This window comes from Rana temporaria, unplaced genomic scaffold (genome assembly GCF_905171775.1).
Source record: "Rana temporaria unplaced genomic scaffold, aRanTem1.1, whole genome shotgun sequence".
Taxonomy (NCBI): Eukaryota; Metazoa; Chordata; class Amphibia; order Anura; family Ranidae; genus Rana; species Rana temporaria.
This window is the reverse complement of record NW_024404749.1, coordinates 19,629-33,925: the sequence shown is the minus strand read 5'-3', so window position 1 is coordinate 33,925 and position 14,297 is coordinate 19,629. Positions and strand designations below refer to the sequence as shown.

General features: G+C 61.8%; 1 protein-coding gene across 1 annotated transcript; it reads right to left on the bottom strand.

Annotated features, from left to right (window-relative positions):
• Positions 1 to 10,335: 10,335 nt before the first annotated feature.
• LOC120923279 (proline-rich protein 2-like) lies at positions 10,336 to 11,268 on the bottom strand. The gene has a single exon (XM_040334953.1). The coding sequence runs from the start codon at positions 11,266 to 11,268 to the stop codon at positions 10,336 to 10,338; it is 933 nt and encodes a 310-aa protein (XP_040190887.1).
• Positions 11,269 to 14,297: the final 3,029 nt, after the last annotated feature.

The window sequence follows — 14,297 nt, the reverse complement described above, 5'->3', positions numbered from 1 at the left end:
CCCGACCCGACACTCTGCCCGACCCGACACTCTGCCCGACCAACTCGACCCGACACTCTGCCCGACCCGACACTCTGCCCGCCCGACCCGACCCACACTCTGCCCGACCAACCCGACCCGACACTCTGCCCGACCAACCCGACCCACACTCTGCCCGACCAACCCGACCCGACACTCTGCCCGCTGCCCGCCCAACCCGACCCACACTCTGCCCGACCAACCCGACCCGACACTCTGCCCGCTGCCCGACCAACCCGACCCGACACTCTGCCCGACCAACCCGACCCGACACTCTGCCTGCCCAACCCGACCCACACTCTGCCCGACCAACCCGACCCGACACTCTGCCCGCCCAACCCGACCCACACCCCCCCCGACCAACCCGACACTCTGCCCGCCCAACCCGACCCGACACTCTGCCCGACCAACCCGACCAACCCGACCCGACACTCTGCCCGACCAACCCGACCCGACACTCTGCCCGACCAACCCGACCCGACACTCCCCCCGACCAACCCGACCCGACACTCTGCCCGACCAACCCGACCCGACACTCTGCCCGACCAACCCGACCCGACACTCTGCCCGACCCGACACTCTGCCCGACCCGACACTCTGCCCGCCCAACCCGACCCGACACTCTGCCCGACCAACCCGACCCGACACTCTGCCCGACCAACCCGACCCGACACTCTGCCCGCCCAACCCGGGCCGACACTCTGCCCGACCAACCCGACCCGACACTCTGCCCGACCAACCCGACCCGACACTCTGCCCGACCAACCCGACCCGACACTCTGCCCGACCAACTCGACCCGACACTCTGCCCGACCCGACACTCTGCCCGCCCAACCCGACCCGACACTCTGCCCGCCCAACCCGACCCACACTCTGCCCGACCAACCCGACACTCTGCCCGACCAACCCGACCCGACACTCTGCCCGACCCGACACTCTGCCCGCCCAACCCGACCCACACTCTGCCCGACCAACCCGACCCGACACTCTGCCCGCTGCCCGACCAACCCGACCCACACTCTGCCCGACCAACCCGACCCGACACTCTGCCCGCTGCCCGCCCAACCCGACCCACACTCTGCCCGACCAACCCGACCCGACACTCTGCCCTCTGCCCGACCAACCCGACCCACACTCTGCCCGACCAATCCGACCCGACACTCTGCCCGCTGCCCGACCAACCCGACCCGACACTCTGCCCGACCAACCCGACCCGACACTCTGCCTGACCCGACACTCTGCCCGCCCAACCCGACCCGACACTCTGCCCGCCCAACCCGACCCACACTCTGCCCGACCAACCCGACCCGACACTCTGCCCGACCCGACACTCTGCCCGACCAACTCGACCCGACACTCTGCCCGACCCGACACTCTGCCCGCCCAACCCGACCCACACTCTGCCCGACCAACCCGACCCGACACTCTGCCCGCTGCCCGACCAACCCGACCCACACTCTGCCCGACCAACCCGACCCGACACTCTGCCCGCTGCCCGCCCAACCCGACCCACACTCTGCCCGACCAACCCGACCCGACACTCTGCCCGCTGCCCGACCAACCCGACCCGACACTCTGCCCGACCAACCCGACCCGACACTCTGCCTGCCCAACCCGACCCACACTCTGCCCGACCAACCCGACCCGACACTCTGCCCGCCCAACCCGACCCACACCCCCCCGACCAACCCGACACTCTGCCCGCCCAACCCGACCCGACACTCTGCCCGACCAACCCGACCAACCCGACCCGACACTCTGCCCGACCAACCCGACCCGACACTCTGCCCGACCAACCCGACCCGACACTCCCCCCGACCAACCCGACCCGACACTCTGCCCGACCAACCCGACCCGACACTCTGCCCGACCAACCCGACCCGACACTCTGCCCGACCCGACACTCTGCCCGACCCGACACTCTGCCCGCCCAACCCGACCCGACACTCTGCCCGACCAACCCGACCCGACACTCTGCCCGACCAACCCGACCCCACACTCTGCCCGACCAACACTCTGCCCGACCAACCCGACCCGACACTCTGCCCGACCAACCCGACCCACACTCCCCCCGACCAACCCGACACTCTGCCCGCCCAACCCGACCCGACACTCTGCCCGCCCAACCCGACCCGACACTCTGCCCGCCCAACCCGACCCGACACTCTGCCCGACCAACCCGACCCGACACTCTGCCCGACCAACCCGACCCACACTCTGCCCGATCCGACACTCTGCCCGCCCAACCCGACCCGACACTCTGCCCGCCCAACCCGACCCACACTCTGCCCGACCAACCCGACCCGACACTCTGCCCGACCAACCCGACCCGACACTCTGCCCGACCAACTCGACCCGACACTCTGCCCGACCAACTCGACCCGACACTCTGCCCGACCCGACACTCTGCCCGCCCAACCCGACCCGACACTCTGCCCGCTGCCCGACCAACCCGACCCACAATCTGCCCGACCAACCCGACCCGACACTCTGCCCGCCCAACCCGACCCACACTCTGCCCGACCAACCCGACCCGACACTCTGCCCGCTGCCCGACCAACCCGACCCGACACTCTGCCCGACCAACCCGACCCGACACTCTGCCTGACCCGACACTCTGCCCGCCCAACCCGACCCACACTCTGCCCGACCAACCCGACCCGACACTCTGCCCGACCAACCCGACCCGACACTCTGCCCGCCCAACCCGACCCGACACTCTGCCCGATCCGACACTCTGCCCGACCAACCCGACCCACACTCCCCCCGACCAACCCGACACTCTGCCCGCCCAACCCGACCCGACACTCTGCCCGACCAACCCGACCCGACACTCTGCCCGACCAACCCGACCCGACACTCTGCCCGACCAACCCGACCCGACACTCCCCCCGACCAACCCGACCCGACACTCTGCCCGACCAACCCGACCCGACACTCTGCCCGACCAACCCGACCCGACACTCTGCCCGACCCGACACTCTGCCCGACCCGACACTCTGCCCGCCCAACCCGACCCGACACTCTGCCCGACCAACCCGACCCGACACTCTGCCCGACCAACCCGACCCACACTCCCCCCGACCAACCCGACACTCTGCCCGCCCAACCCGACCCGACACTCTGCCCGCCCAACCCGACCCGACACTCTGCCCGACCAACCCGACCCGACACTCTGCCCGACCAACCCGACCCACACTCCCCCCGACCAACCCGACACTCTGCCCGACCAACCCGACCCGACACTCTGCCCGACCAACCCGACCCGACACTGCCCGACCAACCCGACCCGACACTCTGCCCGACCAACCCGACCCGACACTCTGCCCGACCAACCCGACCCGACACTCTGCCCGACCAACCCGACCCGACACTCTGCCCGACCCGACACTCTGCCCGCCCAACCCGGACCCACACTCTGCCCGCCCAACCCGGACCCACACTCTGTCCGCCCAACCCGGACCCACACTCTGTCCGCCCAACCCGGACCCACACTCTGTCCGCCCAACCCGGACCCACACTCTGTCCGCCCAACCCGGACCCACACTCTGTCCGCCCAACCCGGACCCACACTCTGTCCGCCCAACCCGGACCCACACTCTGTCCGCCCAACCCGGACCCACACTCTGTCCGCCCAACCCGGACCGACACTCTGTCCGCCCAACCCGGACCGACACTCTGTCCGCCCAACCCGGACCGACACTCTGCCCGAACGACCGGACCGACACTCTGCCCACCCAATCCACCCGACACTCTCACATACAGCACGGTGGTGTAGTGGTTAACACTTTAACCTAGCAGCAAAAAAGGTCACTGGTTCGAATCCCGACCACGACACCATCTGCCTGGAGTTTGCATGTTCTCCCTGTGTGCCTGCGTGGGTTTCCTCCGGGTACTCCGGTTTCCTCCCACACTCCAAAGACATGCTGGTAGGTTAATTGGATTTGTCCGAATTGGCACAATGACCGCACCAGCCAGCAAAACGCTGGCTGCAAAAAGTGCCCTGAGGCGATTCAGTTCGCATTGTAGCGCTATGCAAGTCATTGACTGGATCCTGACCAGTAAAGGAGCGAGATCATCCGAATCTCCCTGCGCACTGGTCATACGCATGGAGGCCCACGGGTATAAGAACAGCATTTATTGTAATGTATTGGCCTCCTGCATCCTAGCAACCTATAATTCTCAGGGACAAGTGCATCCTAGCAACCAATGACTGCCCGGCGGAATGGGCTGCCTCAATATTAGCAAGCCAGGCAGTGAGATCATCCTAGCAACTAAAAGTTCCATACCAAGAAGACGAGACCGCATGGGCTGCCTCCTAAAAAACAAGGATAAGCGGCATTGGCCACCTGCTTCCTAGCAACCAAGAATGCTAGGTGGTATAGGCCGCTTTCATCCTAGCAACCAAGAATGCTAGGTGGTATAGGCCGCTTTCATCCTAGCAACCAAGAATGCTAGGTGGTATAGGCTGCTTTCATCCTAGCAACCAAGAATGCTAGGTGGCATAGGCTGCTTTCATCCTAGCAACCAAGAATGCTAGGTGGCATAGGCTGCTTTCATCCTAGCAACCAAGAATGCTAGGTGGCATAGACTGCTTTCATCCTAGCAACCAAGAATGCTAGGTGGTATAGGCCGCTTTCATCCTAGCAACCAAGAATGCTAGGTGGTATAGGCTGCTTTCATCCTAGCAACCAAGAATGCTAGGTGGCATAGGCTGCTTTCATCCTAGCAACCAAGAATGCTAGGTGGTATAGCCTGCTTTCATCCTAGCAACCAAGAATGCTAGGTGGCATAGGCTGCTTTCATCCTAGCAACCAAGAATGCTAGGTGGCCATAGGCTGCTTTCATCCTAGCAACCAAGAATGCTAGGTGGCATAGGCTGCTTTCATCCTAGCAACCAAGAATGCTAGGTGGCATAGGCTGCTTTCATCCTAGCAACCAAGAATGCTAGGTGGCATAGGCTGCTTTCATCCTAGCAACCAAGAATGCTAGGTGGCATAGACTGCTTTCATCCTAGCAACCAAGAATGCTAGGTGGCATAGACTGCTTTCATCCTAGCAACCAAGAATGCTAGGTGGCATAGACTGCTTTCATCCTAGCAACCAAGAATGCTAGGTGGCATAGACTGCTTTCATCCTAGCAACCAAGAATGCTAGGTGGCATAGGCTGCTTTCATCCTAGCAACCAAGAATGCTAGGTGGCATAGACTGCTTTCATCCTAGCAACCAAGAATGCTAGGTGGCATAGACTGCTCTCATCCTAGCAACCAAGAATGCTAGGTGGCATAGACTGCTTTCATCCTAGCAACCAAGAATGCTAGGTGGCATAGACTGCTTTCATCCTAGCAACCAAGAATGCTAGGTGGCATAGACTGCTTTCATCCTAGCAACCAAGAATGCTAGGTGGTATAGGCTGCTTTCATCCTAGCAACCAAGAATGCTAGGTGGCATAGACTGCTTTCATCCTAGCAACCAAGAATGCTAGGTGGCATAGACTGCTTTCATCCTAGCAACCAAGAATGCTAGGTGGTATAGACTGCTTTCATCCTAGCAACCAAGAATGCTAGGTGGCACAGGCTGTATGAATCCTAGCAACCAAGAATGCTAGGTGGCATAGACTGCTTTCATCCTAGCAACCAAGAATGCTAGGCGGCACAGGCTGTATGAATCCTAGCAACCAAGGATGCTATGCCCCAAGGGCCGCCTTGCCATCAGCGAGTTTCTACATAATGCCATAGGCCCGGGAGTCCTTCTGTAGACCTTCAATGGTGGAGGACTTGTGGGTCTCCTTTATCAGGGATTAGAATAGAAGTTTTTTCCCCCGGCAGTCAGAAGATCTCTTCACTGGAAAAATCGGCGTCTGAATTGGCAGAAGAGCCACATTATGTCCAACATGAGCCGCATATAGATAAGGGAGTGTGCCCCTCCCCCTCCCCCAGGGGTCTTGTACAGCAATCCCTCCCCCACAGCAAGACAAAACAGAAAGGCGCATGAGAGGGTCCGGAACCCACCGATAAAAGGAGAATGTCAGCGGGCATCGAGCACCATAACGTCTACTGAAAGGGTCCATCCTATCCGGGCCCATCGTATCCGTGCCCATCGTACCCGGGCCCATCCTATCCGGGCCCATCGTACCCGGGCCCATCGTACCCGGGCCCATCGTACCCGGGCCCATCCTATCCGGGCCCATCCTATCCGGGCCCATCCTATCCGGGCCCATCGTATCCGTGCCCATCGTACCCGGGCCCATCCTATCCGGGCCCATCGTACCCGGGCCCATCGTACCCGGGCCCATCCTATCCGGGCCCATCCTATCCGGGCCCATCCTATCCGGGCCCATCCTATCCGGGCCCATCGTATCCGGGCCCATCCTATCCGGGCCCATCCTATCCGGGCCCATCGTACCCGGGCCCATCGTACCCGGGCCCATCGTACCCGGGCCCATCCTATCCGGGCCCATCGTATCCGGGCCCATCCTATCCGGGCCCATCCTATCCGGGCCCATCCTATCCGGGCCCATCCTATCCGGGCCCATCGTATCCGGGCCCATCCTATCCGGGCCCATCGTATCCGGGCCCATCCTATCCGGGCCCATCCTATCCGGGCCCATCGTACCCGGGCCCATCCTATCCGGGCCCATCGTACCCGGGCCCATCGTACCCGAGCCCATCCTATCCGGGCCCATCGTACCCGAGCCCATCCTATCCGGGCCCATCGTATCCGTGCCCATCCTATCCGGGCCCATCGTATCCGGGCCCATCCTATCCGGGCCCATCCTATCCGGGCCCATCGTATCCGGGCCCATCGTATCCGGGCCCATCCTATCCGGGCCCATCGTATCCGGGCCCATCCTATCCGGGCCCATCGTACCCGGGCCCATCGTACCCGAGCCCATCCTATCCGGGCCCATCGTACCCGAGCCCATCCTATCCGGGCCCATCGTACCCGGGCCCATCCTATCCGGGCCCATCCTATCCGGGCCCATCGTATCCGTGCCCATCCTATCCGGGCCCATCGTACCCGAGCCCATCCTATCCGGGCCCATCGTACCCGAGCCCATCCTATCCGGGCCCATCGTACCCGAGCCCATCGTACCCGGGCCCATCGTACCCGAGCCCATCGTACCCGGGCCCATCGTACCCGAGCCCATCGTACCCGAGCCCATCCTATCCGGGCCCATCGTACCCGAGCCCATCGTACCCGAGCCCATCGTACCCGGGCCCATCGTACCCGAGCCCATCGTACCCGAGCCCATCCTATCCGGGCCCATCGTACCCGGGCCCATCCTATCCGGGCCCATCCTATCCGGGCCCATCGTACCCGAGCCCATCGTACCCGGGCCCATCGTACCCGAGCCCATCCTATCCGGGCCCATCGTACCCGAGCCCATCGTATCCGGGCCCATCGTACCATCGTATCTGGGCCCATCGTATCCGGGCCCATCGTACCCGGGCCTATCCTATCCGGGCCCATCGTATCCGGGCCCATCATACCCGGGCCTATCCTATCCGGGCCCATCGTATCCGGGCCCATCCTATCCGGGCCCATCGTACCCGAGCCCATCGTATCCAGGCCCATCGTACCCGGGTCCATCGTACCCGAGCCCATCGTATCCGAGCCCATCGTATCCGGGCCCATCGTACCCGGGCTCCAGGAAGTGTCGGCATCCATCAGGGCGGCCCGTGCGGAGCACCCACCACTGGATGGACCTTTTCCGGAGACGTTATTGTGCCCACTGACATTTGTGAGAACCTTCATTTAGATACATCAAAACTAAACTTACTACACTTAGATTGGCGCCAAAGCTCTTTTCTGCTGCACACCATGCTTTTCTCCTATTATCCCTCCTACAATGCTGTCCGGTTTGCCCCAGTGGAGGAGATGAGACCTCCAGCATGAGAATGAGAAGAGAGTGGGGGAGAAGAGAGCCGAGGAGAAGAGAGCCGAGGAGAAGGTGGGGGAGAAGAGAGCCGAGGAGAAGGTGGGGGAGAAGAGAGCCGAGGAGAAGGTGGGGGAGAAGAGAGCCGGGGAGAAGAGAGCCGAGGAGAAGGTGAGGGAGAAGAGAGCCGAGGAGAAGGTAGGGGAGAAGAGAGCCGAGGAGAAGGTGAGGGAGAAGAGAGCCGAGGAGAAGGTAGGGGAGAAGAGAGCCGAGGAGAAGGTGCGGGAGAAGAGAGCCGAGGAGAAGGTGCGGGAGAAGAGAGCCGAGGAGAAGGTGAGGGAGAAGAGAGCCGAGGAGAAGGTGCGGGAGAAGAGAGCCGAGGAGAAGGTGGGGGAGAAGAGAGCCAAGGAGAAGGTGGAGGAGAAGAGAGCTGGGGAGAAGTTCCATGCGGTGCCTCCCCCTCCCCCCGGCCACTTTCACTATCAGCCATTCTCTTTCTCCCGCTCTTATCGTCCCCCAACATCAGAGAGAAGTCTCCTTTCCTCATCTCCGCTCTTCATTTGTATTCTGTGGTTTGATTTCTACCTAAACTGCCCGTCACCCCTCCCCTCCCCCACCTTATCAGGGGATTGGTCACAATGTGTGGAAAGGTTCCTGGTTACATTGTTAATGTTTCCTTCTTTGTCATCAGTCTGCAGAAATAAAACAGTTCGCCCGCCGACAACGTGTGCTGCCCGGGTTCAGAGACCGCCTGACCGGACCTCCCCCGCAATGTCCCACTACAACCCCCGCAATGTACCCCGAGTCCCACTACAACCCCCCGCAATGTACCCCGAGTCCCACTACAACCCCCACAATGTACCCCGAGTCCCACTACAACCCCCCGCAATGTCCCACTACACCCCCCGCAATGTACCCCGAGTCCCACTACAACCCCCCGCAATGTCCCACTACACCCCCCGCAATGTACCCCGAGTCCCACTACAACCCCCACAATGTACCCCGAGTCCCACTACAACCCCCACAATGTACCCCGAGTCCCACTACACCTCCCACAATGTACCCTGAGTCCCACTACAACCCCCGCAATGTACCCCGAGTCCCACTACACCCCCCGCAATGTACCCCGAGTCCCACTACAACCCCCCGCAATGTACCCCGAGTCCCACTACAACCCCCACAATGTACCCCGAGTCCCACTACAACCCCCCGCAATGTCCCACTACACCCCCCGCAATGTACCCCGAGTCCCACTACAACCCCCCGCAATGTCCCACTACACCCCCCGCAATGTACCCCGAGTCCCACTACAACCCCCACAATGTACCCCGAGTCCCACTACAACCCCCACAATGTACCCCGAGTCCCACTACACCTCCCACAATGTACCCTGAGTCCCACTACAACCCCCGCAATGTACCCCGAGTCCCACTACACCCCCCCGCAATGTACCCCGAGTCCCACTACAACCCCCCGCAATGTACCCCGAGTCCCACTACAACCCCCCGCAATGTACCCCGAGTCCCACTACAACCCCCCGCAATGTACCCCGAGTCCCACTACAACCCCCCGCAATGTCCCACTACACCCCCCGCAATGTACCCCGAGTCCCACTACAACCCCCACAATGTACCCCGAGTCCCACTACAACCCCCACAATGTACCCCGAGTCCCACTACAACCCCCCGCAATGTCCCACTACACCCCCCGCAATGTACCCCGAGTCCCACTACAACCCCCGCAATGTACCCCGAGTCCCACTACAACCCCCACAATGTACCCCGAGTCCCACTACAACCCCCGCAATGTCCCACTACACCCCCCGCAATGTACCCCGAGTCCCACTACAACCCCCACAATGTACCCCGAGTCCCACTACAACCCCCGCAATGTACCCCGAGTCCCACTACAAGTGCAGCGGAGTCACATGGCGGGGGAGTCACATGGCGGGGGAGTGCGGCAGAGTCACATGGCGGCAGAGTCACATGGCGGGGGGAGTGCGGCGGAGTCACATGGCGGGGGAGTGCGGCGGAGTCACATGGTGGGGGAGTGCGGCGGAGTCACATGGTGGGGGAGTGCGGCGGAGTCACATGGTGGGGGAGTGCGGCAGAGTCACATGGCGGGGGAGTGCGGCAGAGTCACATGGCGGGGGAGTCACATGGCGGGGGAGTCACATGGCGGGGGAGTCACATGGTGGGGGAGTCACATGGTGGGGGAGTGCGGCAGAGTCACATGGCGGCGGAGTCACATGGCGGCGGAGTCACATGGCGGGGGAGTGCAGGGGAGTCACATGGTGGGGGGAGTCACATGGCGGGATATTATATTGCTCTTTGCTCCTCTTCCAGTTGTAGTTTTGGGGCATCAAATAAAAGAAAAGGAGAGGAAGTGGATTATTCTTCCGCACGGCTCATTAGGAATATTCCATTTTAAGGCTGTTTATTATAAATGTAAGTGGGCGGTCCTCCTCGGGTCGGGCGGTCCTCCACGGGTCGGGCGGTCCTCCACGGGTCGGGCGGTCCTCCTCGGGTTGGGCGGTCCTCCATGGGTCGGGCGGTCCTCCTCGGGTTGGGCGGTCCTCCTCGGGTCGGGCGGTCCTCCTCGGGTCGGGCGGTCTTCCTCGGTTGGGCGGTCCTCCTTGGATTGGGCGGTCCTCCTCGGGTTGGGTGGTAGTCCTCGGGTCGGGCGGTCTTCCTCGGTTGGGCGGTCCTTCTCGGGTCGGGCGGTCCTCCTTGGGTCGGGCGGTCCTCCTCGGTTGGGCGGTCCTCCTCGGATTGGGTGGTCCTCGGGTCGGGCGGTCTTCCTCGGTCGGGCGGTCCTCCTCGGTTGGGCGGTCCTCGGGTCGGGCAGTCCTCCTCGGGTCGGGCGGTCCTCTTCGGGTCGGGCGGTCCTCATCGGGTCGGGCGGTCTTCCTCGGTTGGGCGGTCCTTCTCGGGTCGGGCGGTCCTCCTTGGGTCGGGCGGTCCTCCTCGGTTGGGCGGTCCTCCTCGGATTGGGTGGTCCTCGGGTCGGGCGGTCTTCCTCGGTCGGGCGGTCCTCCTCGGTTGGGCGGTCCTCGGGTCGGGCAGTCCTCCTCGGGTCGGGCGGTCCTCCTCGGGTCGGGCGGTCCTCATCGGGTTGGGCGGTCTTCCTCGGTTGGGCGGTCCTCCTCGGTTGGGCGGTCCTCCTCGGGTTGGGCGGTCCTCCTCGGGTTGGGTGGTACTCCTCGGGTCGGGCGGTCCTCCTCGGGTCGGGCGGTCCTCCTCGGGTCGGGCGGTCCTCCTCGGGTCGGGCGGTCCTCCTCGGGTTGGGCGGTCTTCCTCGGTTGGGCGGTCCTTCTCGGTTGGGCGGTCCTCCTCGGGTTGGGTGGTACTCCTCGGGTCGGGCGGTCCTCATCGGGTCGGGCGGTCCTCATCGGGTCGGGCGGTCCTCGGGTTGGGCGGGTCCTCATCGGGTTGGGCGGTCTTCCTCGGTTGGGCGGGTCCTCCTCGGTTGGGCGGTCCTCCTCGGGTTGGGCGGTCCTCCTCGGGTTGGGTGGTACTCCTCGGGTCGGGCGGTCCTCCTCGGGTCGGGCGGTCCTCCTCGGGTCGGGCGGTCCTCCTCGGGTCGGGCGGTCCTCCTCGGGTTGGGCGGTCCTCCTCGGGTTGGGCGGTCTTCCTCGGTTGGGCGGTCCTCCTCGGTTGGGCGGTCCTCCTCGGGTTGGGTGGTACTCCTCGGGTCGGGCGGTCCTCATCGGGTCGGGCGGTCCTCATCGGGTCGGGCGGTCCTCATCGGGTCGGGCGGTCCTCGGGTCGGGCGGTCCTCATCGGGTTGGGCGGTCTTCCTCGGTTGGGCGGTCCTCCTCGGTTGGGCGGTCCTCCTCGGGTTGGGCGGTGTAACGGCTACCCACTGGTGTGAGGGTCTCAGCCGTTGGAGACGTCCTTTTCCCTGGCAAGCTGCGATATGCAGGTACCGCCGGTATATCCCATCGAACGCCCTTCCAAGAAACGAGACGTGCTACGTTTGAAGGGTCAAGCAGACTGACCTTTAATGTCACATTTTTCCTCCTTAAATCTGGTTACAACTGTACAGAAACAAATGACACTCCCCCCCCCCCCAGGGGGGACTTCAATACACACACTTTGAAACAATGACCTTCCCTTGAGCCAATCAGCTGCTAGCCATTTCGGCTCCTCAACTTAGCTTGATCAGACAATAGAATTCAATTAACCTTTAAAACAATTATCACTTACACATAATCCCCATCAGCATACACCTCACAGGGGGGCTGTTTACCTGCACACAAAAGAGGGTTCATTATCTATGCGAAGGGAACATTAGCATTCCAGCAATGAAAAGATACTTGTCCAGTTAACCCTTTGTGCTCAGAATACAATGTGGTAAATCCAACTGTAACAAGTCCTGCAGTTATTATCAATGTCCAGGCAGAATAGTCCATAATCCGTTACAGGCGGTCCTCCTCGGGTTGGGCGGTCCTTCTCGGATTGGGCGGTCCTCCTCGGGTCGGGCAGTCTTCCTCGGTTGGGCGGTCTTCCTCGGATTGGGCGGTCCTCCTCGGATTGGGCGGTCCTCCTCGGGTCGGGCAGTCTTCCTCGGTTGGGCGGTCCTCCTCGGATTGGGCGGTCCTCCTCGGATTGGGCGGTCCTCCTCGGATTGGGCGGTCCTCCTCGGGTCGGGCAGTCTTCCTCGGTTGGGCGGTCCTCCTCGGATTGGGCGGTCCTCCTCGGATTGGGCGGTCCTCCTCGGATTGGGCGGTCCTCCTCGGGTCGGGCGGTCCTCCTCGGGTCGGGCGGAGGCGTGGAATGTCAATGTGTTATCAGCAGATTAATGATCCTCGTGGCAGTTTCTGGGCAGGGAAGGCGGACAATCATATTTCATGCTGTAGGATGGATTGAGCCGCAGACATGGTCGCCGTGTAACGCGGGATCGGCAAATATCGCAATATAAATTTAGAACTGGAAAGAGGAAGAAAGCCGTCACTGAAATCCCAATCACAGTACAAAGCACAACCCGTCCTCTGCACAGGAGAAGCCGCCATTACAATCCATCAACGTGCAATCTTTGCATGAAATTTGTGTTTGAAAAACCAATGTGCAAATACCACGTGATATAAAAATACGCAACACCCACCATTGTATTCTCTAGGGCCTCTGCTTACAAATATATCTAATGTTTGGGGGTTGGAAGTGGTTTTATAGAATCTGAGTTTTTTTTACATCTGTCCCTGAAATGTCCGATACTGACATGCTTCTGATGTGAAAATCCCGAGATTTTAGCTGCCCCGCCTCTGTACTGCCTCCTGGCGTGGTGACCATCTGTAAGCCCGGGGGCCCCATAATCTTCTATTGCCCGGGGGCCCCATGATCTTCTATTGCCCGGGGGCCCCATAATCTTCTATTGCCCGGGGGCCCCATGAGTTGTCAGTTCACCCCTGCCAATCCCTCTGCCGGCACAGACCGGTGACCTCCACGTCTCTTCCTCCGAGGAGAAGATCGGGACGCTTGTATGACGAAGTGCGTTGGGCAGGGTTGGCTGGTGACCTTTGCATGGCATGGACATATCTGATATCACAGGGCTACCAACCAATGAAAATAGATATCACAGGGCTACCAACCAATGAAAATAGAGATTGCTGGATTTCGGTTTCCATGGTTTCGGCTCAGAAATACATTTCATTCTTCTTCCGCTCAGTAGAGGAAATAACAAGGAACGTCCCGATACCCACCAACAACATGGCCGCCTCACCGAACACCACAGAGATGAAGACCGAAACAAACTCTTCTCCAGTATTCAGAACCCGGGGAGGGGGGGGGCGATATTCAGAACCAGGGGGGGGGGCGATATTCAGAAACGGGGGGGGGGCGATATTCAGAACCGGGGGGGGGCGATATTCAGAACCCGGGGAGGGGGGGGGCGATATTCAGAAACGGGGGGGGCGATATTCAGAACCGAGGGGGGGGGGGGCGATATTCAGAACCGAGGGGGGGGGGCGATATTCAGAACCGGGGGGGGGGCGATATTCAGAACCGAGGGGGGGGGGGCGATATTCAGAACCGAGGGGGGGGGCGATATTCAGAACCGAGGGGGGGGCGATATTCAGAACCGGGGGGGGGGCAATATTCAGAACCGAGGGGGGGGCGATATTCAGAACCGAGGGGGGGGGGCGATATTCAGAACCGAGGGGGGGGGGCGATATTCAGAACCGGGGGGGGGGGGCGATATTCAGAACCGAGGGGGGGGCGATATTCAGAACCGAGGGGGGGGCGATATTCAGAACCGGGGGGGGCGATATTCAGAACCGGGGGGGGCGATATTCAGAACCGAGGGGGGGGCGATATTCAGAACCGGGGGGGGGGGGGGGGCAATATTCAGCACGGTCGTCCCTTTGCCATCTATTAGATATTGACGTTTCACAACATTCAAGG

What these genes read in the sequence shown, in the direction of transcription:
- LOC120923279 (XM_040334953.1), bottom strand. Translation starts at nt 11,268, where the DNA reads ATGAGGACCGCCCGACCCGAGGAGTACCACCCAACCCGAGGAGGACCG.